Source organism: Drosophila sulfurigaster, chromosome 3 (genome assembly GCF_023558435.1).
Source record: "Drosophila sulfurigaster albostrigata strain 15112-1811.04 chromosome 3, ASM2355843v2, whole genome shotgun sequence".
Taxonomy (NCBI): domain Eukaryota; kingdom Metazoa; phylum Arthropoda; class Insecta; order Diptera; family Drosophilidae; genus Drosophila; species Drosophila sulfurigaster.
Genome location: NC_084883.1, coordinates 28,744,927 through 28,771,687, shown reverse-complemented (window position 1 = coordinate 28,771,687; position 26,761 = coordinate 28,744,927). Strand labels below are relative to the sequence as shown.

The following is a 26,761-nucleotide window of genomic DNA, read 5'->3' as shown; positions in this document are numbered from 1 at the left end:
AAACTTCAATTGCATAAATAAATATTCGTTATTAAACATTTTTGAAAATGTAATATTTTTTTTTAAATATTGTGAATTTCTTTTGCATCAGTGAAATGTAGAAAACGTTTTTAAGTATATAAAAAATTAACTTAACGTATAAATATGCTGCTCCACATCTGCAACTAAAATCATATTAAAAATTAAGTATACGATCAAAAATGTTGCTCCACATCTTCAATTAAAAAGCGAACGAATTGAATTAACTACTATTTTAAATTGGTATTATTTCAAATTGCTTTATTCAAAATCGAGCTAAGTTTTTTTTGCGCGGTTTGCGAGCTTTTTTACTGCGTTTCCGAATCATTCACAATGGTGAGCATTCCATTTGGTATTGCGCATGTGTTGTGCAGCTGCCGTGGCTGCTATTGAGAGCGAACTGAGACCCCATTCATGCATGGGGCCACCCACTCACACACACATGCATACACTCTCACACACACACACACACATGTACACACGACTCGTAACCAATACCGAAAACAAAAACAAATGTTGGCAGTCTCTGAATTGACTTTGCAAAGCAATTCACACACACGCACACAAAACGAAGAAATAATCTTGAATCTGAACTCATGAAAAGTGAAAATGTTTTGCTAGCTGCATTCAGAAATTCAGTTGGCGTTGTCAGTTCGCTGCGGGTCCTTGCGCAGGAGGCAGCACACATTGGCATAAAGGAGGCATTCGCAGTAAAATGAATACATAAAAGCGCGCAGTGTGTTCATACAAATTGTTTTGTCAAATATATACATATATGTATATAGAACCCGATCTATGCATTCCTTTTCCGTTTAACGAAAGCAAAAAAAAAAAAACCAAACAACATTTAAATCAATTCTTCAAAATATTTCGATATATATGATTTACAGTGAATGTGGCGAAACGTTTGTCGCGTGTTTTTAATTCAAGGCTGGCAAAAGGATTCGTTATTGCCAGTTGTGTGTATCGTGCCAGGTCAGTTGAGCGTTCAAGGACTTTTTCGTGCAATAACAACAATAACAATATGCGTGCAATAATAAAAAACAACAACATCAACAACAAATAATGTGATTCAAATGTGCAAATAAAAACACGAGACTTTTCAATAAAATACTTGCTTAATAAATACGAATTGAGTATATTGAGTAAAAGGGCGCAGGTAAAAAGTACTAACAATTGACATGCAAATTGGCCTGCACTTGAAAATAAACCACACGCATACACACGCACACCCACACGCACACAATTGCATACACCTACACATTAACACACAGGGCTCGCATTGAAATTGCATTGAAATTGCTCACATTGCTCATACGTCGCATGTGCCATTAAGTGGGCAGCAGCAACGCAATCTGTCTGCTTGTCGCATTGACAGCCGAACAAACCAACAGACAGACAGACAGACAGACAGAAAGGGAGACAGACAGATAGTTAGTCGTGGGCATTATATCCACCTACCTTTTGACCTAAGCTGATTTCATAGCAAACTCGTATCCAACGCATTCTCGCTTTTCGCATTTTGCGTTTGCAAAGAAATTCAACAACAAATTCACTTCCCGCCAAGGCGAAATAACAAACAGGGCCCCCAAAAGGTTGACGGCAAAAGCAAACCATGAAATACAACAACAACAACAAAACAAGTAAGAAAGTTACAGTCGAGTGTGCTCGACTGTGAGATACCCGCTACCCATTTTTTAATAAAGGCGGTATCATTTTCAAAATATACCGAAAATACTAAAAAAATACTAAAAATATACCAAATGGTATGTTTGGTATATCGATACAGCACACCATAGACGACACAATGTACCAGATTGTCACCCAAAGCAACTCAGACCCTTAGTAAGTAGGCGTTTTTGCCCATACAAAAGTATTTCTTTAATAACTTCCACAATTTTTATCTGATCGCAACCAAATTTTCAGGAATCATAACTACTACAGTAATTATTGTATATACCAAAATTCGTAGCTCTAGCTTTAAAATTACACTTGTTATTCGATTTTTTTTGATTTGCGGGGGCGGAAGTGGGCGTGGCTAAAATTTGAAACAAACTTGATCTGCGTGCAAACATAACAAATGCTGTCGAAAAAAAATTATAGCTCTATCTCTTATAGTCTCTGAGATCTAGGTGTTCATACGGACGGACGGACAGACACACAGACACACAGACACACAGACACACAGACGGACAGACGGACATGGCTATATCGTCTCGGCTGTTGACGCTGATCAAGAATATATATACTTTATAGGGTCGGAGATGCCTCCTTCAACCTGTTACATACATTTCCTGCCGGCACAAAGTTATAATACCCTTCTACCCTATGGGTAGCGGGTATAAACAGCAATAACAAACAAAAAAGAGGAAGGCTGTGAAGCCCAGTTAACAAAGTGAGAGTGAAAGGGTTTTGTGGGGTTCGACATCGGCGCGTGCTTTTTCACTTTACAATTTTTGTTTTGTTTGGCATATTTTCACTCGACTCAGGCTGTGTCTCCAACAAAAAAAAAAATCAACTACAGATAAGGAAATCTACGAGTACTCATGGAAGCAGAAAGAAAAATGTTTGGCATGCAGTCACAAATGTCTAGACTCTAGACAAAGACATGCCTTGAAAATGTTTAGCATTTTGCATACTCTTTGATTAGAAGTGAAATCACAATAGAGCAAAGTTTCTTTTTATGAGTTAACAATCAAAGTAAATTGCAGGTTTCTTTTATAATCTTTGAGATTATCATTGTTTCCCTTTTTTATATTCATTTTATTGGTAATGAGTATTTATGCTCTTCCTTTTGTAAGTTATGTTTACTTAATAAGTAAAAAAGCTGTTGCTCACTTCAAAAATATATTATTTTTAACGCATGCATTTCTTAATATTATTCCCTAATAATTATTTTTGAATTTAATAATAATATATTTTTAAATTGTTAATGGCAGATCTTGTAAGAATCGATATTCGTTAGGATACTTCAAGATTTAAAAAGCAGTTATTTGAAAATATTTAAAAACAACTATTAAAAAAAAATTATTTTCATCAAAAAAATAAAAAATTATTTTCATAAAAAAAATAAAAAATGTTGTTCATCTGTTTCCGCCCGGGATCGAACCGGGGGCCTTCTGCGTGTTAGGCAGATGTGATAACCGCTACACCACGGAAACAGTTGGACGCATGTGAGTCAAATAAAGTATTTATAGTTGGAGTCATCAACATGAGTTGGGCAATTTGCCAGCCGGTACGTCGCGGCACGGCAAACAAGTTCAAACAACAATGACAATAAAAAAGCGAAAGGCAATGGCACTCTGAAATTAAAGCTAAAAGCAAGGGCAGTGGACAAAGAGATTATGTATAAATGTGCCTATATACTGTATGCATATAAAAGTGTGCGCATTTAATTTTATGTATGAATATGTACAGAAACTTGTTTGGAGCTTTAAATTGTAATAAATTTACGGCACTAAAATGAAAATGAATAGATCACAAACAGAATGGAGTGAATAAAAAGAATACTTGAATTAGATAAGATTAGTTTTTTCTTTAAAAATCTTATTTTACAAATTGATTAGATAAGTTGTAACTGGTTGAAAATCGAGCTGATAATTTAAATAAATTCTTCTATATATTTTATATAACTATATGTTATTGAAAGCATTCTACAGTTAAATAATTTAGGTAAATTTCGATTAAAGTTGTAATTTTGGAGTCTGATTGACTCCAAGCAAAATTCAAAAATGCTTTGAATTTTTTTAAAAAAAAAAAGTAATCACCTGTTTCCGCCCGGGATCGAACCGGGGGCCTTCTGCGTGTTAGGCAGATGTGATAACCGCTACACCACGGAAACAGTTGAAACTAGTTCGGTCAAATAGTCAAATTGAACTTCAAAGTTCAGAAACTGGTCTAATAAAGGAAACTCGAAATAATTGTGGCTATTCACAAATCAGTTTGGAATGCGTCCAAATCATTGCCAGTTTTATTTCGGTTTTTATTGCCACTGAAAACAGCGTGAGGTCTTCCAAGCAGATAATAGAATTATATGCTTATTGAGTGAACAATTTATGTACATCCCATGCAAGGTGTAAAAGATATTGTATCAAATATTTATAAATTTTGCTTGCTGTGCTGTTTACAGGGTGTTTTCGATATAGAGTTCGGTAACAAAGTAGTCAAGCTACAAATATCAAGAATATTTTGGAAGTAATGGCAAACAAAGAAGTAGTTGGAAGGTGTGAGATGAAACTTAAAACTTTTCTGAGGTCAACCCTTAAGCAATTGAACTAAGACAGCGGTTTCGCTACTAACAATGTAAAGAAGCACTTTAAACAATACTAGTATCAGAAATTTGATCTCTGAAGACAATGTCAATGCTTATTAATTTCGATTCCGACATGTTCCAAGAACACTTTGTGCTTCTACTTGTTGACCACTTGAGGTAAACGATGCTGCAAATTCAACTCTAGACAGCGAATAGCCAACTGTAATCATAATAAGCAAATCCATAGAGCTTTAAGATAAAAAAAATGAGAGAACAAATCAAGCGTGCACAATGCATTGAACCTTGGAAGTCAGGCAAATTGTTGAACAAATGCGAATACGAATACGAATACGAATAGTCGCCCAAAGTCCCCAAGAAGAAGGAGAGAGGTCGAAATGAGCAAAGGCAAGCAAGTTGAAATGAACCTATCAAAAGGTTGTCAAAATGTCTCTTTTAAATACGAGTATGTTTATTTTATTACTTTTGCTCGTGCTTGAGTATTTATTTATTTGTGCACTGCTCTGAGTGTCGTTGTGTAACTTTTCTCGCTCAAGATGTCGATGACAATGTGCAAAGCATTGAACTTTGAACTTTGACGAGCAAAAACACACACACACGAACTTCTAGCTGGAGCATAGACAACTTCTGGCAAAGTTGTCTCAAATGGAGATGTGATTTTAAACGCCAGGATATTTAATATGCAATCTTTTCTATTTCTTTATTTTGTTACTTTTTATGCGATTTTTGGTTGTCATTGTTGATTGGCTAACACCGCAACGACGACCACCGGCCAGACCAAACACGACCACAGAGAACAGTTCAATGAACAGCTAAGCAAGTTAAGCGGAAAACTCAAATGTAAACAAAGCACGGAGAGTGCACATTGGGACGAAAGCGTTGTAAATTGGTAAGAGTTGCAAGGAAGTGTCAAGAATTTCATTTGAGATGATGAATTCAATTAGTATAAACTCTAAGCTGATTATTTTAATTGAATTTTTAATTGTATTGTTAATTAATTTACAAATTCGGAGTTTTAAATATTCTTCATAATCCTTTTGGCAAAAAAGTATTTCATCTGTTTCCGCCCGGGATCGAACCGGGGGCCTTCTGCGTGTTAGGCAGATGTGATAACCGCTACACCACGGAAACAGTTGAAATCGGTGCAGCCAAATAGCCAATTTCAAAGTAAGATTGTATTACGCCGCTGTGTAAAACCTAGACCAGAATTGTTGGCTTTCAAAATCGACAAAAAAAACTTGCTACCACATTATTTGTCTGTCGCCTATATTATGCTATTGCTTCTATTTGTGACAATATTAATTGAAACCAAATTAATTGATGTAAAGGATTATATATATAAAGGAATCGCTATAAGGAGTTGGAATCCAAAGTATAGAACCAATTTGAAAAGTGCATTAAATACAAAAATCTGCATTCAATCCATGTAGCTTTTTTACTATAAACAATGTATACACTAAAAATTAAACAGACAGAAGGATATATGGATATTTGTGCAAAAAAATGCAAAAAAAATTATTCCTGTTTCCGCCCGGGATCGAACCGGGGGCCTTCTGCGTGTTAGGCAGATGTGATAACCGCTACACCACGGAAACGGTTGAAAACGAGGCGCCAAAATAGATAATTTCAAATCAATTTTTTAATTTTTCGATAAAAACTGGACAAGCTTTAAGCTATTTTAAAATTGATTTAATTATTTGCCAGTGGCAGATAAAATTAATTAAGAGGTGGACTGATAATCAATATACAATTTATTCATATATAATAAATAAATATTGTATCAAATGCACACCTTGAAAATAAGAAGAGATATTGATCCAAAACAGGAAGCTAAATCTTATCAAAAATTGGAAAAGTTTAGAGTAACAAAGAACTCTATTTAGACAATAGACTCTGCTAAATAGATTTTTAGAAGTTTTGACAAAATGACAAAAAATGTAATCATCTGTTTCCGCCCGGGATCGAACCGGGGGCCTTCTGCGTGTTAGGCAGATGTGATAACCGCTACACCACGGAAACAGTTGAGTCTATGCAGGAGCAAGACCTTTCACATTTTATCAATCCAAAAAAAGATTGATATAATTATTTAAAATTAACTTTTTAACTATAATTATAGAATGCATTTAGTGAACATTGGATTAGCAACCACTGTGCAAGTGTTAGGACGTGTTCTTTCGAACATCGCACCTTGTGTGTGGCGGCAATGTTGTTGGCCCTTTCCCCCCGCGACCGAGCAACATTCATTGCTCCCGTACTCTCCCCGTGGAATGTCTGTGCTAAGTTTTTGGCGGGCTTTGGCTTTTGTGTAGAGAGCAAGAGAAATGGAGAAAGTTTGTCAGTTTTTGGCTGCTGTTGCTGCTGCTGCTGCAGGCAATGACACGGGAAGTGAAAGCGTTAGCAGTATTTTGTTGTCCTTGTTGGTAGAACGAGTATTATTATTATTATTATTGGAGGGGTTGCTTTTGACTGCTGCTGCTGCCCAGTCAACCTTTGTTTGCCGTGTGTTGCATGGGGAAAGTATTTTTTTGGGGGGACTGATGCCACTTTTGTGGCGGGGTAGTTGAACTTGAAAGAACGCACAAAGAGGAAATAGCAGACAGACTTGGAGTGCAGCAGCAACAGCAGCAACAGCAGCATAATAAAAAGCGATGTGCACGTTTCCTGTTTTAGCAAATCCAAGTGTCTGGTGAGTGAGTTGTATCTGTGTGAGATATATTTCTTCTTCCGTCTAGAGCCAAATGAGTCATGCGCTTTGTCTGGCTGACAGTAGAAAGAAACTTGCAAGAAACCCTTAACTTCAAATAAGTTTCGCGACGCGACACAATCGCACAATCGCACAACGCATCGTGTCGTTGTGTTAAACATCAATTCTTACTTTACATTTACAGTCCTTACAGTCAAGTGGGAAGTCTGAAGTCTGAAGTCTGGACATGCATTTCTGGATTGACAAACGGTCGCAGCAATGCGGTTTTGGTCGCTCGCGTGTAGCCGCCTCATTGTCGCATGCAGGAGGCGGTCTCAGCTATGGCCATCCGCCGCGTCGCAGCAAGTCCAGCAGCAGCAGCAGCGGCAGCAACATGATCAACGCCAGCAGTAGCAGCAGCGGCGGTGGCAGCGCCAATGCCAGTGGCAGCCACAGCCAAGCTTTGGCCTCTGTGCATAGGGCATTGGCGCCTTATGGTGGAGGTGGCGATTATCAGTCGGGAGGCGCCGGCACAAGTCGCCAGGCAACGCAATATGGCAGCAGCAATAACAATAGTGCACATGCCAACAACCAGCAATTGCTGCTGCATCACAACAGCAGCAACAATAACAACGGCAGCAGCAGCGGCGGTGGCGGCGGCAGCAATGCCATGACAACAACTGCCAGCAACAATAACAATGCCAATGCAGCTGCTGCTTCTTCGGCTGCCGTACTAACGGGCAGTGGCACCATTGTGCCGCTTGTGGCACGTGGCTCACATTATCATCAGCATAGCACGCGCTATCAGCCGCGACCACAGCAGCAGCAGCAGCAGCAGCAACTGCAACAATTGCAGCAGCAACAACTGCAGCAGTTGCAGCAACAGCAGCAGCACCAGCAACAACATCACTATAGCTACAACTATCATCATCCGCAGTTTGGCAACATGGCTGTTCCCGTGCGGCAATATGAGTCACAGCAGCAACACCATCAGCAGCAGCAACATCAGCAGCACTCGGGAGTCTATGCGTAAGTCATTTGAATCGATTTATTATTGAGAAAGTTAACTATGACTCAACTTAATCATTTATTCTATTTTGTTGTATAAATTTATTATTGGACCAATAACTACAAAGTAAAATACAATCGAAAACTTCTTGTATAAAGAAAATGCAACGATTTTATTTTAATTGTGATTTATATTAAAATTGATGATAAGACAATAACAAAATAAATAGGCGAGACAATTATGCTCTCAATTATTAGAAAATTGAAAGAAAAAAAATTAATTTGAACGTAATTATTATTAAGTGCATTTCCATTATTTTAATGTAAATATATATATTTTTTTGGGTGTTTCAAGGTTTATTGCAGATTTTACTTTTAAATCTATGAAAATTCATCATTTGCAAATGTTTAGCATTAAAATTGATCAGGGAAATTAACTTGCACTTTCTAGGCATTAATGAGTTTTGCTTTTTGGATTTTAAATCATTAGTGTTGTATAATTTCTTCACAGTGACATTATAAATTAAAATGTCTCTCGTTTTTCGGACAGTTCTCATGCAGTTCCTCTCAATTACTTATACTCTCAATTCCGCAGAGACGATGCCTACAGCGCGTATCACCATCACCACAGCAGCAGCAGCAACAGCGGCAACAACGGCTGCAGCAGCAACAGCAACAGCACACGTTATGCCACGCCGCGACGCCACAATTCCAGCAACAACATGCGACACGCGACAGCAACTGCATCGGTGGGAACAACAACAACAACAGCAGCAGGAGCAGGGGGGAGGAGCAGCCACAACCGCCACGCCCATACCGCCCACACAGACAACGGCACAGCACAGCAGCAATCAGCTGCAGCAGCAACATCACGCATTGCTGCAACATGCGGACTCGCAGCTGCTGCCAAGTCATCTGAAATGTGGCATGTGCGCTTCGCTGGTGCTCGCCTCGGTGTTTGTGGCGGGCGCGAAGTTCTACTTTGACCACCAGGGCACCGGGCTGGAGGTGTTGATATTCTGCGCCTTTTTCGGCGACATTCTTTCTGGCTGCCTGCATGGTGTCGCTGTGTCGCATACCCAAAGGATTGCTGCCCAATCGCAGCGATGGCCGTGCCGTGTGTCACAGTCGTGGCATCAATGCTGTTGGCGGTGGCAGTGGCGGTGGAGGAGGAGGGGGTGGGAATGCGGATGGCGATTATATACTGGAGCTGAATGATGTGCGCTATTTGGATGAGCGACAGGTGGAGATAAGTGCGGCAACGGCGGCAGCAGCTGCCGCTGGACCGCCGCCGTATCATATAGCAATCTTGTTGCCGGAACAGACACCGACGGCGCTGGGCAAGCAGCTGCCAATGGATGAATCACCGCCGCCGTCCTACGATAAGATTCTCGTCTAGATTTTAGTGGTAGCGCTTTTGGTTTTTCTTCGTTTAGGAATTGAGCGTCAATTTCAGTTGAAAGAAACCAGCTATCAAACCCAAATCCAATGAAACCAAACCAAACCAAAATACTCTTGCTCAATATTTTTCTAATGATATCAAAATTTATATAAACATATACACAAGGCAAAAATGACATTTGCATATAGATGATATATATATATATAAAGATATACATATATATACACATACATATACATATAAATTCTAAATATAAATATAACGAACAAAAAGTATATTTTTAAGCTCTAATTAATATTTTTACACTTTGAACTTTCTAATCCAAAAACACGCAAATCACACACAAAAAAACCTTCCCTAAGAAAAACCACAAATCTCTTTACTAAAACTATGTATCATTTTTGTTCTGTGATATGCTCAAAAGAAAATCATACGAGATAAACCATTAGAGACAAAGCAAAGTAAAGAACGATGTAAGCAAACAAAATATATAAAAAATACAAAGAAAACAAATAGAAAATAGAAAACATATACACTACTATCCGAATATGTGACAAAATAAAACTAAATACACATCAATCAGCCAAAACAGTATTAGTAGTCAAGTAGATACTTAAGTAACGAACTACTCATATGCAAGCATTAAATAATAATGTAAAGGTGCAACATAATGCAGATAAATAAAGTACGAATTAATTTCAAAATTGAATTCAAATGCGATGAAATCATTTATCGATACCATTAACAGTCACAGTATATTTTCGATGTTTGTCGGTGTGGTGACACTGGTTGTCAAACAATCGATTGAGCCTTGTTTGGTATTTTTCGACGGTATTTCTAAGTCTCGAGCTGCGGTCACATTACGCTAACATTGTTTATTATTTGCAAAACAAAATTTGTTTTAAATGACTCGCCATGCAAGGAATTGCACCGCCGGTGCTGTTTACACCTATAACGAAAAGAAACGCGATGCTGCCGAATCTGGTTATGGAACAAATGCCAAGCGCCTGGGCAAGGATTCAGTAAAATCCTTCGATTGCTGCTCGCTCACATTGCAGCCATGCAGAAACCCCGTAGTTACCAAGGATGGATATCTCTTCGATAAGGAAGCCATTCTGCAATACATTGTGACCAAAAAGAATGAGTATAGCCGCAAACTCAAGGAATACGAACGTTTGCGTCGCGTAGAGGAAAACGAATTGGCCGCTGAGGCCAACAATAAACAACAGGCGCGCATGGAGCGTTTCGTCAATGCCGAGAAGCCCACAACGACGCCAGCCCACAAGCCAGCGGCCACTGCAACAGCCGTGAAATCCAGCGACTTGAATGCCACACCCAGCACATCAGCTGCAGCAGCTGCGGCCGCATCTTCTAGTTCTGTCAGCTCCATTTCAAACATGGCTAACGGACATGAAAAGAAGCTACCCAGCTTTTGGCTGCCCTCGGAGTGTCCCAATGCTGGTGCTGCCAAAGCACAAAAACCAGATGCCACTATTTACTGTCCTGTGTCCCAGCAGCCGTTAAAAGTCAAGGATCTGATTGATGTCAAGTTTACGCTACTGAAGGATGGCGATACAAAGAAATCACTAATTGCTAAGGAAGCGCGTTACATGTGCCCCTTAACACATGATGTTCTCAGCAATGCGGTGCCGTGTGCTGTGCTGCGTCCCACGTAAGCAAACTAAAGTTGTTATATCAAAAAAGTTGTTTAATTGTGTTTCTCTTGAAGCGGCGATGTGGTCACTGTGGAGTGTGTGGAGAAGCTCATACGCAAGGACATGATTCATCCGCTTACGGATCGCAAGCTCAAGGACAAAGATATCATTTTGTTGCAAAGGGTAAATGCCACATTTGAGGCTACTTGCTGAATTTTTATTTAAAAAATACATTTCTTACAGGGCGGCACAGGTTATGCGATTACTAATGACAATCTGCAAGCCAAGGAAAAACGGCCCATGCTACAGGTTTAGACGGAATTTTAATTGGTTTTATATTAATTTAGTTAAGCTCTGACAACAATAAAAACGATAATTCGTGCGATTTTATTGAAAGCCATCACAATTCTTTGTAATAAGATTTTAAATTTATCTAATCAATTTCAATTTTTAGCTATTAATTTTAGGAAAACATCCTTCATGTGTATTTCAACAGAATTTTTTATTTATGTCAAGTCAAAAAATACATAAACCAGGAATGTGGAGATATATAGTTTATTATAGACTTGAATTTAATATTCAAATTTACACAGAGAATATGGATATTAGCAAAGAATGTTAGATCTATCTAATTTTATCACATTAAAAAGTATCGCTCTTCTTTTCTGAAGTTTTGTTGACTATTACTTAACTTAAATTCTAGTTTACTGTAGATTTGTTTGGTATCAAGAACCTAAAGCTTCGCCAAGCTTTTAATATATTTTTGGAATCACTAGGAATCAGTTCTTTATTCGTAAGAAAATTGAGGCCTTAAATCTGTCTGCTGTAAAATATGTAATAGTTAAATTATTAGACAAATTTTGAAGCAATGCCAAAATGTAGGTTGTTGGCGACCCTGACATACTGCTGAGCACAAGACTTGGCAAACAGATAAATTATTGCCGAAAAAAAAACTGTTACACATGTTTGCTGATAACAAAGGTGATAAGCATTAGTAAGCGACCTTGAAAATTGCAATAAAAAGGCGATGAAACTTCGATATTCACAACAAACTCGAAGTCAAGTCAACACACAAAATGTGCCAGCTCCAAGAATACGCCAAGCTGCTCTGCCTGCTCCTGGTTGCAGGAATAGTGAACACACAACAAGCATATGAGTTTCCGCAATGCAACAACGTGGAAATGGACACCTTCATAGTGGCGATTGATGATTGCACCAGCTACATATATTGCAATGGAGAGAACTCCTTTAGGGACACATGTCCTGAACAAACCTATTTCGATGGCAACTCTCAGGAATGCGCCTTCGATGATGCTGGCATTTGTTTGCTCTCCACTGAGACGACAACAATCGAGACAACTAACATACTAGGGGAAGAGGAACGTAAGGAGATGGAGGAAGTGGAACAGAATGATGTTGCCACAACAACAGCAGCCACAGAGCCACCAGCAGCCACAGAGCCACCAGCAGCCACAGAGCCACCAGCAGCCGCTGAAGTTAAACCAGCTGCTCCAGCTAGCGGTAGACCGCATTGCGATGCCATTGGCGATGGTTATCATCCGCATCCGGATCGCTGCGAGTATTATTACAGTTGCCTGGGTGGTTATTTGACCATTGTGCGTTGTCCCTTCAAATATGGCTGGGATTATGCGGAGGAACGCTGCAAGCCGATGGCAGAGGCGCAATGCTTTAGCTTATAAGTTGATTCTTGATAAATCTCGTTAAGTCTTGTGTCTAAGGTGCTGGGGTTAACCCAAATTTGTGTGTCGCGAGAGATATGACAATAATAAATAAGTATTTGTGGCATTTTAATGAATTGAAAAAGTGCATCGACGAAGAAGGGAAAAGCCAAGGCGACGGGGGATTCTGTTTTTCGGGGCCCAGCAGCGCCTCCAATGCGCCTCCATTTGTATTTGTCAGGCGTTGTCAACATAATTCAACTCACACAGCACAGCAGGTATGAAAATGTATTTTTGTAACACGACTATTTTCTTTCAATGATTTTTGGCCGCTTCCACGTTTTTATTGCAAATTAATAATGCAGAGACACAGGGTAATGAGTGTGTGTGTGTGGCATGTCAATTGTGTGCAGCAGTTGGATTGCAACTCGTTGCTCATTAGGTGTGTGTGTGTGATGTACTAACAAATGTTTTGATTAACTAAATGTTGTGGCAACCAATTAATGAAACAACAAATTGTCAGTACAAAACTGCAACAATTTCTCAACGAGAGAATAACACTCTGGCTGCCATCTCATTAATTAGAACATGGAGCAGACGACAACGATCCCGATGCTGCTGTTGCTGCTACTGCTGATGCTGATGCTAATGCTGATGAGATTGAGATCGTTAGGAACTGAGCAAAGACATCCACAAGGCAGAATCACATCAACAGCTAAAGCTACAACCACAACGACAACTACAGCGACGACGTCCACAAAGACGACGACGACGACGACGACAACGAGCGAGAAATCAAATCAGCAAAACAAATGGCAACAGCAACAACAAGAAGAACGGCAAAAATTGTCAAGAGATGGACATTCGAAAAATAGAAAATCTCCAACTAAAACCGAAAGAATTGAAACATTTTCGGATATTTTCATTTCAGATGCGAGCAGCAAACGGTTAACAAAGGTGCGCACTTTGGCGAAAACGACGAAAATCACACAAAATCCCAAAGAAACCGAAATATATAAAAGATAAAATACAATATCTACGCGTGAAAATGCTGTGAAAACTCATGCAAGGCAATTCATCAATGTGAAGGATCTGAAGACAAAACAAAACGTTTAAATAATTCTATTAAATACAACATTAAAATAAATAAAATGAAAATAAAGCTGAATTTATGGAAATTGTCAAAATGGATTAAATGTGCTACAATCCAACGTCATAAATAACATAAATAAACATATTTAAAACAATTTCAAATGTTGCGTGGATTAATTAATAACTTTCTAATTAAAATGTGTGTTTAAAAAAATACATAAATTAAAAAAAAGGATTTAATAATTTATGTGTCAAGGATAAAAAGAAATAAAAGTTTTAGAATTGTCAATCGAAATATAAATAAATATAATACATTATTTAACACATTGTATAATAGTCATAAAATTTTCTAGATTATGCTGCGCACGATAAAAGGGATAAATAAATAAATGAAATCAATGTGTTGTTGCAACGCGTGGCAAACTGAAACATAAAAACGCATCAAGCGCACATAAATTAAAAACAAATGGCAAAAATAACAAATTTTATGTGAGCAGCAAAAGCAACAAGAAGAAAAATATCAGTAATAAATCTAAAATATCTTTTGGCAATGAAACTAAAACAAAGTGTGTGTAAAATCCAAAGGCGTATATACAAAAATTATAAAAAATAATATGCAAACGGAATAGCTAAAATATTACTAATCGCAAAAAAACGAATTAGCTCAAAATTTGTTGACGAAACAACAGATTAAATAGTGTGTGTGTCTGTTTCCAAGAAATATCTCCATCAAGCGGATTATTAAAACTGTTTGATATACATCTAAAAAAAAAAACAAACACTTAAAATGTAGAAATGATTTTTTTTAAATGAGTATGTGACAAGTAGCGAGGGACATTAAACACAATATAAAAATGTCATTATTGTTAATACTAAACACAAGTCTTCCATAAAATGGAACAGCTTCAAAAAGACTTTTTCGCATGTTTTCAATAAAAGGAACATAAACTGTGACGAGAACAGGAAATTGTGAAAATTTAAATTGTTGACAAATCTGAAAAATTCCAGTTGAGAGCTCAATTAAATTGAATTGGGCCTAAGACTAAAAATAGATTCAGCCAGGGCTGGACTGTGTCAACTAAATCCCCAGGAATTAAAGCGAAGAGCAGGAAATTTAATTTAACATATAAGTTAATAAACTAAATGAGAAATCTAAAACGCGCTGCGTCACAAAAAACAGCAAAAAAAAAAAAAAAATAAAGAATAAGTGGACGGAAATTTATGTTCGCCCATGTCATGGAACAAATGAAAGTTAAAGAAAATGAAACCAAACAAAATGTCAAAATCCTTTTGAGTTTTATTGGAATGGCGGCAACGCGGCGTATGAGCGATTATGTGTAAAATATTACGCATCAACACGCAAAAAGAGCAGAAGAAATAAATATGAAATGAGGTGGAGAAGAGGCAAAAAAAAGAGGGCGGAAGGAGGGCATTCGAAGCAAAGGGTGCAGGCAGATGTGTTGATGATGAAATCACTTGACAAAGACAGCACTTGGACAACAAATCAAAATAGACAGGCTGGCGAGAGCGTTTAGCACAGTTCTTGTTGTGCGGCTATTTAAAAATATATACATATACAACAACAACTACAATAACAACAGGCAACGACAACAACAAAAAACTAATTTCGGAATACGAGCATATCAAGTAAAAACTGAGCACAGCAAAATACCAAAGAGTTACGGAAAAGACACTTTCTGTGTGAACGAGCGCCAAAAAGGCCATACCCCAGAGCGTCCTTCTTCTGCTCCACACACCGCACCGCACCGCACCGCACCCTACCGCATCGCTGGTATTCTTTGCCTGCCTTGCCTTTCTTTTCTTTTGCTTTCTGCCAGCGTTGTCGCTCAATAGAAAAATGCTTAGATGCGATTTCTCAGACCGCTGTGCACACATAATGGAATGAAGAAAATTCCGTCTGTCTGCAGCAACAGCAACAACAACAAATCGCATGCTGGGCACCAAATAAAACGACAAACGGCAAACGGCTAGCAAAGATGTCGTAGTTGTCACTTTCGGGGCCTCCAATGAGTTGCAGTTTGCAATTCTCACACAATTTCTTTTATGCATGTCCGTTGCACACACAAAAATAGCCCTCGGACAAAAGTAGTGATCTCTCTCCCCCGTTCCACCTCAGGCATCACGATCATCATCACCAACTACGCTACTAAGTAGTATTTCATTGCATCTAGTATAATCGCAACAGCAGCGGCAACACCTCGCAAAACCCTCCTCTGTCAATGGTTGAAACAATGGAAATTGGCAGATTTATAGCGCAGCCCAGAAACCCACAACTAAAGAGCATCAGCATCAGCAACAGCAACAGCTACAGATACAGCAGATAGAGATAGATATAGACACATATAACCCAGGCCAGGCCAGCGAAAAACAAGCACAACAACAAGCATAGCAAATTAATTTTATTTAAATAAATTTAATTTAATTGCCAGCCAAAAAGCACATGCTAAACCCCTCACTCACTCACTCACACCCTAAGCATTGTTGTTTTTCTTCCTTTTAGCATTTTTATTGTAATTTAGATTTGTCAACTGGCTGCCAGCCTGCCGAATTTTGCTGTGCGCTGACAATATTCAACCAAATAAACTAAGCACCATCCAAAATACAAAATACAAAAAAAAAGATACATAGACTACCTTGGAATGCTTTGAAACGAAAACGCGACAACAATTTCGAGTAAAACAGATAGATAGAGAAAACGTAAGCAGAGGCCCATAAATATAAAGGATTAGAAATGGAAACGCTTCAGCAATTTAATAACAATTTCATGGAATTCCAATGATTTTTAAAAGAGACAATAAAGCGTGCGAAAGATCTGAACAGCTTGTGTTTTACATTAATTTTAAAGCAAACCTAAATATTTTTTACTTGAAAATACTTTAATTCAAAGATGCCTCTACTGAGTTTCTAATTAAAAACATTTAACAATCTCCGTCTAAATATATAACCCAATAAATTTATAACAATCCCATTCAGAAATACTTTGACAATGTTCTCCAGTGCCAAACAAACAACATTTTTTCATTTTACACTTTCTATACTCTAAATCAATTTACAGTATTTTCCTTAATCAATTCCTACTTCAACCCTTCAGCTATCCCTGACCCATGCACTAGGTACCTTCTTCATTCTCATTGACAACACACTGCACACTCACAATGATATTCACAGCGATACTCGCATGCCATGGCGTATGAGTAATAATGCCAAATGCTACGACACAATACGTATACGCCGCGTGTACGTCTCGCAAAAGCGACAGGCCGCCAAAAGATCAACGCTCTATAAAGAGCATGGTGTGGATCTCTTAAAATCAAAAACGAAACGAAAAACGAAAAGTGTGTGACAAAATGTTCAATAAATAAACAAATAAAACCGACAGCAAACCAAAACGCAAGCAACAAAACAAACAAACAAAATTATGAATAGAACAAATAAATATTTTCTTCATGTCTTTGTGTGTGTTTGAATAACACGCGTTTCTTTGGCCCACACTCTTGAGTCCATTAATAAAAAGTGTTTTTCGATCGTAAAATAATTATTGAAACGTTCTTTTGCAGCGAAAACATTTATGTAAGGAAGCAAAGGCAAAACTTAACTTCATGAATTATGGAACATGTAAATACAACAAATGCAACAAGACAACAACAACAGCTGCAGCAGCTTCAACTGGAGCAACAGCAACAACATAATGAAAATCAACAACAATTCTGCCTACGATGGCATAATCATCAGGTAGGAAGCACTCAAGGATTATACAATAAGAAATAAAAGAAAAATAAAATAAGCATGAAATTCAAATTACAATAAAACATAGAAGATAAATAAAAGAAACATGAAATTCAAATTATTACTTTGTAGAAAAGAACTCAGGGATTAACAATAAAAATACAAGACAAATAAAATAACAAGAAATAAAAAAATATATTTTTCAAACTTTCCCTGTTAAGTATTATGTTTTATGACGATCTTAAATTTAATTTGTAAATAAAAACTATAGAAAATGTTGTGATCTTCAGCAAAAAATATATATTTATAAAAAATAGTTGGCTGTCATTAAAATGATCTGTTTTGGATTATGAGCCTTCGCATTCTATGTTCATTCATATTTAAGATACTTAAACTATAATCTATTGATTTCATACGGACGTCATTTCTCTAAAGAATTCTTTGATCACCATAGGGAATAATAAATTAAATGAATATAACATAGAATATCAACAATAATTTGTAAATTATGCGAATAGTTAAGGAAATGTTTCTCGTTCACCTTTATGCATGTAAATAAATTGTGTTGTGATTCAACAAATGGGCAATTCAACTGTCACATTTGCTAAATTTTCCCAAAAGTATAAATAAATAATATCCTAAAAAGCCAACAACATATAAACCATTAGCGTTCATTACACAGCGTTGCTCCAGGTGTCATTAATTGTGAACTACTTAGCTCATCGTGTGATTTATAGGCTCCAATGTGTTTGTTATTCAAAGCAGCCGCGCAAAACTTAAAATAATGAATATAAATGAGTGTTTTTATAGGCGACGTCAGCGTTATTTCGTGACTGAGTGAGTGGGTGAGGAGATGTGGGGGGAATTATCTAGAGGCTTGGCCTCGGTCATAAAATTGACTGGACATCGTTCATAAGAAAGCGGTCCGGCCAAAGAAATGTCACTCGTCTATATATAGGCTATATAATCAGCTCAGCATACGAGTATAGAAAGAAAGAAGCTGCTTATTCACACATACTTGTTTGTAGTTTTCCGCATTTCATACTGTGAGCATTTTTGTTGGTTGTTAGTACTAGGATCACAACCACAACGAACGAGCCACAAAGCTGTCCAAAATAGCCAAAGGCAGCGAATCGGGAGAAAGCTGCCAGAAGGGGTGAGGAGAAGGTGGAGAAAAATGTCAAATAAATGAAATTTTCGTGAAATTGCCAAAATCCATAGAATTTTTACTAGCAACTACAACTACAAGAGCGAGAGTGAATCTAATTTCGAATCGTCGCAGGCGAAACGCGAGGCAGTTGCAATTAATGCTCAGCTGCCATTAAGTGTCGCCTGCCTGCAACGCATCTGCTCCAAATGTTTTCCGGGCAGCCAGTCTAGGGCCGAAATCTTAAATCTCAAATTTAGCCATACACCACAACACACCCAGGCTGGCAGCTGGTCTGCCAAATCTACTTGTACTATTTATACAATCAAGTGACCCAATTGCCCTCAACCTCAACCAACAACAACAACAACAACAACGATTGCGACTACAGTGCGAAAGTATTTTGTCCATTCCAGACCAGTTTGCTGAGCACATTGCCCGTCCTCCTCGATCAATCCCATCTCACCGATGTGACCATCTCAGCCGAGGGTCGTCTTCTGCGCGCTCATCGCGTCGTTCTCAGCGCCTGCAGCAGCTTCTTCATGGAAATCTTTCGTGCTCTGGAGGCCAGCAATCATCCGGTCATCATCATACCTGGCGCTAGTTTTGCTGCCATTGTGGCGCTGCTGACGTTCATGTATTCGGGTGAGGTCAACGTTTATGAGGAGCAGATACCCATGCTGCTCAATCTGGCCGAAACGCTGGGCATCAAGGGCTTAGCAGATGTGCAGAATAATAATGTGAGTATGATGGAATTGTATATTTGTAGCACATAACATACCTTTAAAATTGCCTTTAAAAATCTTCTTAATGCCTTTCTCTTCTCTTGCAGCTTCCCAAGACCACAAAGAATGCTCCGTCCACAGCTCCCGCATCCTACATGGATACCCCAAGCATCGACAAGCCGCTGAGCTTTGAGGCAACCCGCAGCCCATCTCCTACGCCAATACCCACGCCCACAACCACGCCCAATCTTTCCATACCACAGCTACCCAATCCCTCGCTGCAAGCTCCACTTTTGGCCAACAAATTGGGCACGCCTCTTGAGAATTTCTTTCTCAAATCGCTGCAGTTTTATCCGAATCTGTTGCCACAACCACTGAACTTCTCGCAGACGGCGCTCAACAAGACCACGGAACTGCTGGCCAAGTATCAACAGCAATGTCAACTCTATCAGAACAGCCTCGAAGATGAGGATTGCTACGGCGCCAAGCGGCTGAAGAATACCAGCAACAGCAACGCGGGCAATCAGCAGAGCGGCAATTTAACAGCTCAACAGCCGCCAAAGGATGTGAAGCGCATCGACAAAATCGTAGAGAATCTAAGGACGACAAGCAACAACAAGTCGCCCATTGAATGTGGTGCTCCCAACTCAATGGTGGCCACCTCACCGGTGGCTCTGGCACCGCAGTCCATGTCACACTTTTCTCCCCAATTGCCCGTCGTCAAGTCCTCGCCCAGCAGCTATAGCAATCCCATGAGTGCTGGCCAATTGTACAGCAGCGCCAAGTTGCCCAGTTACAGTGCAGCTGCGACGCCCACAACGGCACAGCAGGCGTCGCATCAGGTGGCCACACATCATGCCAACACACCCTACATCTCGCCCGAGGATCACGCCAAGCTGCAGCAGCACATCGAGCAATATGCCGCCTGTCAGCGGGAGGCGGCAGCAGCTGCAGCCGCTGGGCAAATGGTTAGCGCCAAGTCGGAGCCGAATCTGTTGTCGTTGACGGCCGAAAAGCTGCCAACAGCCAGCAAGCCGCCGTCAAACTCCAAGCTGTATGCTACGTGCTTCATCTGCCACAAGCAGCTGAGCAATCAATACAATTTGCGTGTGCATCTCGAGACGCATCAGAATGTGCGGTGAGTTAGCGAAAGTTTTAAGTAAAACGATTTAGATTTAAAATTGATTGTTTTTAAGTCTGATCGATTTGCATTTCTTAATAATCGTTGCTTCACTTCTCAAACACAATCAAAATTGATTTTACTCAACGACTTTTGATATCGATATTTAGAAATTGAGCATCGAATTGAGTTTTTAATTTGATAAATTGAAACTAATCATTTCATGCATTTTCAGCTATGCGTGCAACGTGTGCTCGCATGTGTCGCGTAGCAAGGATGCACTGCGCAAGCACGTCAGCTACCGTCATCCTGGTGCGCCGTCTCCCTGCGAGAACGAGGCGCGACGCAAGCGCGTCACCAAGTTGGCAGCGCAGTCGACGCTGGCCACAGGCGTTGCCGTTGGTGCTGCTGCTTCGACGCCAACGGCAACGGCAACAAGCGGCGATGTGCCCACCAATGAGACGGGTCCAAGCTCAGCGCCCAGCACGTTAACAAGCAATCCTTACCTGTTTCTACCCAATCAGTTTCAGCTGGCGGCTGCTGCAGCTGCCGTTGCGGTGGCCGAGTCCAACACCACACCAGCCTTGGATCTGGCGCACGAGTTACCCATGTTACCCATAAAGAGTTCCCCGCCACCTGCTAGCAACGGTGAGGCAGGCAGCGGTGAAACGGGTACATCGGCCACTTAGATCATCATTATGGAATTAAATTAGTTGACCACCACAAACTCACACAAAATACACTTTACACTTAACGCACGCACACAAGCAAATGAACCCCACCGTGTACCGAACCAATGTCTTAGACCCGGCTGTGATACTTAGCGCAATTCGTCGTTTTTTCGTTTTTGTTTTAATTTTACAATTTTAAATGGAATTCTCACTATCTGTTAAACTTTAGCGCCAAATTGTTTGAGAGCCTGCACTTATCGATAACGATAGAAACTTGAGTGGTGGCAAACCGTAGCACCGTTTAAGAGTGACAAAAACAAACAGTTTAGGTGGCACTGCTTCGAGTGCTTCTCAAACTGTATGCATATTTAAGAGGCTCAGCAAAAGAACCTAGAAAACCAAAACAAACACATACACTCACACACACACGCCTACACACATTCTAGTAAATTAAGTGCAATTTTTATAAATACTTTAGTTATACACTACACACACACAAACATACACAACACACACGTAAGCACAACATGCACACAAAAAGACAAGGTGAAAACCTACAAAAAACCAAGATCAAAAAATAAAAACAAAAATATTTTAAGCCACAGTACAATATCAATATGAAGTTGTTCATTTTTTTATGCAAAAACTATTTTATTTCATTTCATAATACAAGTATTTACGTACGCATGCGCACTTTACACACAATATGTTTAAACTGTAGTTCAGTTTTATATAAGTATCAAAAAAGTTGTTTAAAAAACACACAAGCAAAGACTAGGGGATTGGGAGGAGCAAGGATAATTGGGGGGATGGATGATAAATCTTTTGAAATACTTTAAATAATAGCTTTATCCATGATATGATTAGCAAAACACTTTTGAGCTTAGACTAAAAGGGGACAATAATGGGCAGCGAAATATAAATAGCTAAATGATATAAGACTTTTGCACTTAAATAAATTGAAAGCAGCAGCGGATTGGCAATTAACCGGATAGGTATGGATCTGAATCTATATCGGTTATAGTTAACCGTCTCTCTTTCTCTCTGTGTTTCGTTCCTTTTACTCTGATTAAGTATAAAAATATGCGCTGGCTGCGCTCATTTGCGTTCTCGATGTTACACACTCTCACTCATTTTGGCTTTAAATAGTTTCCACATGCCACACTTTGGTATTGCAATCCTGACCAGTGGAGATCACAGTATTATTGTCCAGCCACACGACGCGTGTAATCTGCGATTGTGGATGGGCATCTAGAAAGCGTAAAATAAGATAGTTAGTTTATAGACTAGTTTGAAAAAACAACTATAGCTTACTTTTGATGATGGTGTGCTTGGCTGGATTGGCCACAGACCAAATGATGATTGTAGTGTCCAGGGATCCACTGGCGACCAACAGAGAATTGGGTGACCAGGCCACAGTGTTAACACGCGCATTATGGAAGCCCCATTCCTTGTTGTGAGCAAGCTACAAGGATAACAAAATTTTAATTTCCAATCATTTAGTTGGCAAACATTTCAAAAATTTACCTTGTAGTCCTCAACGTTGTAGAGCACAACCTTGCGATGAGCATCGCAGGCAACCAAATACTTCTGATCCGGCGAGTAGGCGACATCAGAAACTGCTCCCAAATGATCCAGCTCCGTCTTCAACTCCAGAGTGTTGCCCTTGAGCGAGTAGATATGCACCTTCTGATCATCACCTCCCACAGCCACATCCAAAGTGTCGGCATTTGTGGCAATTGAGCTGGCCTCGTATTTAATGGGCAGCGAGAAGACCTTCTTCTGATCCTGCACCAGCGTAACTTCCTTAATGCAGGCCAAAGCAATGATGTTCTCATTGCGCAAAAGGGCCAAGCCGCGAGGCTGGCAATTGAGCTTGACCACATAGTCCGTGTAATTGTTGCCCTCCACACTGAACTGACGGAGACTGTCATCGATACCGCAAGTGTAGACAAACTCATCCCAGGCAGCAATGCCATTGATCTGATTGCCATGGCCAGTGCCAGTGATGCGATCATTGACACCATTACCAGAGTTCCAGTTGGTCACAACGCCGTCGTGGCTGCCCGTGTAAATGGTGCTGCGATCATCGCTCAGAGCCAACACTGTAATGGGCTTGTTGTGTCCCTTGACCACACGCAGCGGCTTGCTGGGATCCTCGACATTCAAGTATGTAATCACACCGGACAGTGAGACGGTAATGAGATGCTCTCCTTGCCACAAACACGACACCTGTTGATCATCCAAATTGGTGCCCATGACAAACTCGGTAACCAGCTCACGTGTGTCCACCTGCCACAGGCGACAAGTCTTGTCACCAGAGCAAGTCAGCAGCTGAGTGCTATCGGGTTTCCATGCAACGGCATAGACGCCTCCCTTGTGTGCTGGTGAGCCAAACTCGCCAATCAAATCGGAACTTGTGCCGTCATACAGGAACACTTTGCCATCGAAGCCAGCGGAGGCAAAGTATTTGCCATCGGGCGAATAGCGCACAGCCTGAACGAATCTGGAGTGCTCCTGTTTGGTCATTTTGAACTTGAACGGCGGGCCCTCAAAGATACCAATGGTATTATCCTCACTGCCTGCAATGTCATGCATTAGAAAGCGCGTAGAAATACATTATTTGTGTAGACTTACCAGTCACAATACGGAAGGGTCTGGCTGGCCTAAAGTCGGCCGAGTTGATGGGCTTCGATTGTCCACTAATCTCACCGACCGATGTGCCAGTTTCAGACATAAAGACATGGCCAAAACGTTCACGTCCCTCGCCAACAACCACAATGCGCTGATTATCAGGAGACCAGCTGATATCCTTGATAGGTCCACCGATTGGCTGGAATTCGTTCTTCAGCAAATGCTCCTTGTTAACCGTATCCCAAATACGAATCTTGCCCGATGCATCTGAATGAATAAAAACACGAAAAGGTGATTAATAAGATGAGTAATACTATGCAAAATAGATATGATTTTGCACTTTTGGCTAAAGCATTTTTTTTCTGAGTGTGTAGAAAGCGAAATATAAAAATTGAAAAAAAGTATGGAATGGGATTTTAAAATAATTGATAACTGATAAATTACAAAATTTGTGTGATGAAATTATAAAACTAATTGATATTTATGTAATAACAAAATAATCTATTTAATAATACAAATATCTACTTCAAAGCAATAACACATTTCAATGAAAACTATTTAAAATAGAAAAGTATTAAAAATCAAGAATTTCTTTTTTTTTAAGCAACAGAGATTAAAAGAAATCAATTTTTAATTTACTTTGACTGTACAAAAAATTAAAAAATAACCTTTTGACAAAGAAATATCTTAATTGATCAATAAGTTAAAAGCCTCAACACGTCATCATATCAATTTCTAGCTATGTAAACTATCAACAAATTCAGTCTATAAATTTTTTATTTTATTAACAGTAATCTATAGAGATAACCAACCTATATTTTATACTGTTTGCCCAATTTTGACTATAAATAGATAAAGGGGTAACAGAAATTCTTGGATAACATCTACAATTATTATAGATAACGCCACTGCCCTATTTTTTAAGGGGCGGCGAATATAATATTCCTACACAATCGAAATCAAATGAGCTGATAACTTTTTGCAACTCGTTCGTCAGCGATAAGAAAAGCGTCTTTCCAACTAAGGTAACATTTTTTGTGTTGTATTGTGAGTCATGTTGTGGTTTTTTTTTTGTGCTGTTGTTTTGTTTGGTTTTTTTGTGAAGAGCGTTTTAAGGCTTCGCTCGAAGAGCTTTGCTTGACTTACCGCCGGATGCAATGTAGAAGCCGCTGGGTGAATACTTGGCCACATTCACTGCACACGAGTGTTCCGTGTAGACATCGGCAATCGCTGGATTCTGGACAGGTAGGCGACGAGTATTAATCGGAGCATGACGAGGCAAATGAAGAAGAGAAAGAGAATACAAAACAATCATTTCAAACAAATTAATAATAATATTTACAAGCAGCTTGGACTGCGACGACGACGACGACGACGACCACGAAGGTGATGATGATGATGCGTGGGTCGCTAAATAAGATGCGATACAATATCATTTCTCTTATGCCGGCTGTTGCCATATCTATATATATGCCTATATACATTTCTCTATATACTCAAACAAGATTGTATGGTAAATAAATATAGATCAGCCAGCACACGCACACAAACACACAATCTCACATTTGGTTGGTTTGTCGTCGCACAGTGGAGCATAAGTCGTTGCAATAATTTTACAAAAATAAACACATCTAGAAAAAGCTACATATCTGATTAGCTAATTTGCTTTTCTATTCATTGATTCAATATTAATGAAAAACAAAAAAAAAATACTGTTTGGGTCTCTTCGGATAAACGACATACAACGAACATTGTTTTTCGGTTTCTGTTGTAATTTATTTTAAATAATTAAGAAGAGAAATACTGTTACCTCCAGGTAAATATTTAATTACAAGGTGTAGATTTTCTACACGAAGAGAAAGCGTGTATTTTATATTTTGAACAGTTATCTCTCATAAATTACCTCGGTTGTAATTTTTGCAACGAAAAATCTAAAACGACGCCACTGTGCGTCGGTCGCGAGTGGAAAAATAACGCTTGAAAATTGCAGCTGCTGTTGCTGCTGCCGCAAGTCCAAAAATAACACAAATTGTTCGCTTTATGGAGCAATCGTCTCATATTTTCTGTTTTCAGTTCTTTTTTGTTTTAATGATGATAATAATGGCTAAAATAGCCATTGCACACTCACCTCGATGTTGCGAATTATCACCGAATTTCCATTGGCATAAAGGAAGTTCTTGCCCTTGGGATCGGCACCCAACACAATTGGCTGTCCACGACCAGTGCGCGGTAGCGTTGCATAGACATTTTCTGTAAAGATTTTCCAAAGTGCAATTAGCCTAAAATAAGTACGAAGAGAGATAAAAACACTGTAGTATTGTAGTACAGCGCGGGGAGTGAAAAAGTAACAGGGTGCGGCTGGCTGGTCGGCGGTATTTTTTTTTCGCCGGTTTACTTTTTGCTTTCTCCCGGTTTGGTCAGAGAATTTTCCCCTCTCTACTATTGTTTATCTGAATGTGACGACGACGCTGTTGTTGTTGTTGTCGGCGACTCGCTGAATTCCATTTATGGTCATATTAATTCGTTTCCGCTGTTTTTACCGTTCTTCGTTGACTCATTTTTACGATGCTTTTGTAGTCGCCACTGTTTCGCTACTTAAATGGTGTAATTTTGTGGGAAAAACTCACTGTTTTCGTAGGCCGGAGTTTGTGGTTGCGCCATTGTTCTTTGCTGTTCTTCTAGTGGCTTATGATTTCGAGTTGTCTATGTATAAATAGGAATTCTAGACAAGTATTTATGTATGAACAAAACACCCGCACTTTTGCACTATACGCGACCGAGCCGCTACTGGTGGGATAACTGCAGTGTGACCGTGCCGGTAACGAGCAAATATGCCTTTTAGCATACAAAGAAAATACCATTTAGCATTAAGGAATACCACTAATCTTATAAATTAAATTTATGTTATTT

General features: G+C 39.3%; 5 protein-coding genes and 5 non-coding genes across 11 annotated transcripts; 4 read left to right on the top strand and 6 right to left on the bottom strand.

Moving 5' to 3' along the window:
* Window positions 1–507: 507 nt before the first annotated feature.
* LOC133840306 (dendritic arbor reduction protein 1) lies at window positions 508–10,088 on the top strand. Its single transcript, XM_062272062.1, is given in 5 exon segments — window positions 508–993; window positions 7,177–8,000; window positions 8,575–8,788; window positions 8,835–9,011; window positions 9,013–10,088. Coding segments are annotated over 4 exon segments (1,539 nt in total). The 5' UTR covers window positions 508–993; window positions 7,177–7,218; the 3' UTR covers window positions 9,379–10,088.
* Window positions 3,107–3,179, bottom strand: Trnav-aac (transfer RNA valine (anticodon AAC)). The gene has a single exon. It is a non-coding gene; the product is annotated as a tRNA-Val (tRNA).
* Trnav-aac (transfer RNA valine (anticodon AAC)) lies at window positions 3,787–3,859 on the bottom strand. Its single transcript has one exon. It is a non-coding gene; the product is annotated as a tRNA-Val (tRNA).
* Window positions 5,347–5,419, bottom strand: Trnav-aac (transfer RNA valine (anticodon AAC)). Its single transcript has one exon. It is a non-coding gene; the product is annotated as a tRNA-Val (tRNA).
* On the bottom strand, window positions 5,811–5,883 carry Trnav-aac (transfer RNA valine (anticodon AAC)). The gene has a single exon. It is a non-coding gene; the product is annotated as a tRNA-Val (tRNA).
* On the bottom strand, window positions 6,235–6,307 carry Trnav-aac (transfer RNA valine (anticodon AAC)). Its single transcript has one exon. It is a non-coding gene; the product is annotated as a tRNA-Val (tRNA).
* Window positions 10,089–10,208: 120 nt separating the features above from the next.
* LOC133840296 (nitric oxide synthase-interacting protein homolog) lies at window positions 10,209–11,446 on the top strand. Its single transcript, XM_062272047.1, has 3 exons — window positions 10,209–11,053; window positions 11,111–11,219; window positions 11,280–11,446. Exons 1-3 carry the CDS (start codon window positions 10,287–10,289, stop codon window positions 11,349–11,351), a joined length of 948 nt encoding a protein of 315 aa, XP_062128031.1. The 5' UTR covers window positions 10,209–10,286; the 3' UTR covers window positions 11,352–11,446.
* Window positions 11,447–11,705: 259 nt separating this feature from the next.
* On the top strand, window positions 11,706–12,751 carry LOC133840302 (uncharacterized). Its single transcript, XM_062272055.1, has one exon. The coding sequence runs from the start codon at window positions 12,113–12,115 to the stop codon at window positions 12,734–12,736; it is 624 nt and encodes a 207-aa protein (XP_062128039.1). The 5' UTR covers window positions 11,706–12,112; the 3' UTR covers window positions 12,737–12,751.
* Window positions 12,752–12,862: 111 nt separating this feature from the next.
* On the top strand, window positions 12,863–22,098 carry LOC133840292 (B-cell CLL/lymphoma 6 member B protein). 2 transcript variants are annotated; one of them, XM_062272044.1, is made up of 5 exons: window positions 12,863–12,993; window positions 17,386–17,560; window positions 19,118–19,441; window positions 19,534–20,564; window positions 20,782–22,098. In XM_062272044.1, the coding sequence occupies exons 2-5, from the start codon at window positions 17,435–17,437 to the stop codon at window positions 21,233–21,235; spliced, it is 1,935 nt and encodes a 644-aa protein (XP_062128028.1). In that variant the 5' UTR covers window positions 12,863–12,993; window positions 17,386–17,434; the 3' UTR covers window positions 21,236–22,098. The 2 variants fall into 2 exon arrangements, with proteins under 2 accessions (XP_062128028.1, XP_062128027.1); XM_062272043.1 differs by lacking the exon at window positions 12,863–12,993 and adding an exon at window positions 13,582–13,672.
* On the bottom strand, window positions 21,841–26,650 carry LOC133840294 (actin-interacting protein 1). The gene is made up of 7 exons (XM_062272045.1): window positions 26,479–26,650; window positions 25,980–26,101; window positions 24,998–25,088; window positions 23,855–24,118; window positions 22,745–23,799; window positions 22,532–22,682; window positions 21,841–22,468 (listed from the first exon to the last, which is right to left on the bottom strand). The coding sequence occupies exons 1-7, from the start codon at window positions 26,510–26,512 to the stop codon at window positions 22,359–22,361; spliced, it is 1,827 nt and encodes a 608-aa protein (XP_062128029.1). The 5' UTR covers window positions 26,513–26,650; the 3' UTR covers window positions 21,841–22,358.
* Window positions 26,651–26,761: the final 111 nt, after the last annotated feature.

What these genes read in the sequence shown, in the direction of transcription:
- LOC133840292 (XM_062272044.1), top strand. Translation starts at nt 17,435, where the DNA reads ATGGAACATGTAAATACAACAAATGCAACAAGACAACAACAACAGCTG. An exon ending in TACGATGGCATAATCATCAG is followed by an intron (nt 17,561 to 19,117) that starts GTAGGAAGCACT and finishes TGTCCATTCCAG; the next exon opens with ACCAGTTTGCTGAGCACATT. An exon ending in GAGACGCATCAGAATGTGCG is followed by an intron (nt 20,565 to 20,781) that starts GTGAGTTAGCGA and finishes ATGCATTTTCAG; the next exon opens with CTATGCGTGCAACGTGTGCT.
- LOC133840294 (XM_062272045.1), bottom strand. Translation starts at nt 26,512, where the DNA reads ATGGCGCAACCACAAACTCCGGCCTACGAAAACA. An exon ending in TGATAATTCGCAACATCGAG is followed by an intron (nt 25,089 to 25,979) that starts GTGAGTGTGCAA and finishes CTACCTGTCCAG; the next exon opens with AATCCAGCGATTGCCGATGT. An exon ending in ACCCTTCCGTATTGTGACTG is followed by an intron (nt 23,800 to 23,854) that starts GTAAGTCTACAC and finishes ATGACATTGCAG; the next exon opens with GCAGTGAGGATAATACCATT.
- LOC133840302 (XM_062272055.1), top strand. Translation starts at nt 12,113, where the DNA reads ATGTGCCAGCTCCAAGAATACGCCAAGCTGCTCTGCCTGCTCCTGGTT.
- LOC133840296 (XM_062272047.1), top strand. Translation starts at nt 10,287, where the DNA reads ATGACTCGCCATGCAAGGAATTGCACCGCCGGTGCTGTTTACACCTAT. An exon ending in TGTGCTGTGCTGCGTCCCAC is followed by an intron (nt 11,054 to 11,110) that starts GTAAGCAAACTA and finishes TTTCTCTTGAAG; the next exon opens with CGGCGATGTGGTCACTGTGG. An exon ending in ATATCATTTTGTTGCAAAGG is followed by an intron (nt 11,220 to 11,279) that starts GTAAATGCCACA and finishes CATTTCTTACAG; the next exon opens with GGCGGCACAGGTTATGCGAT.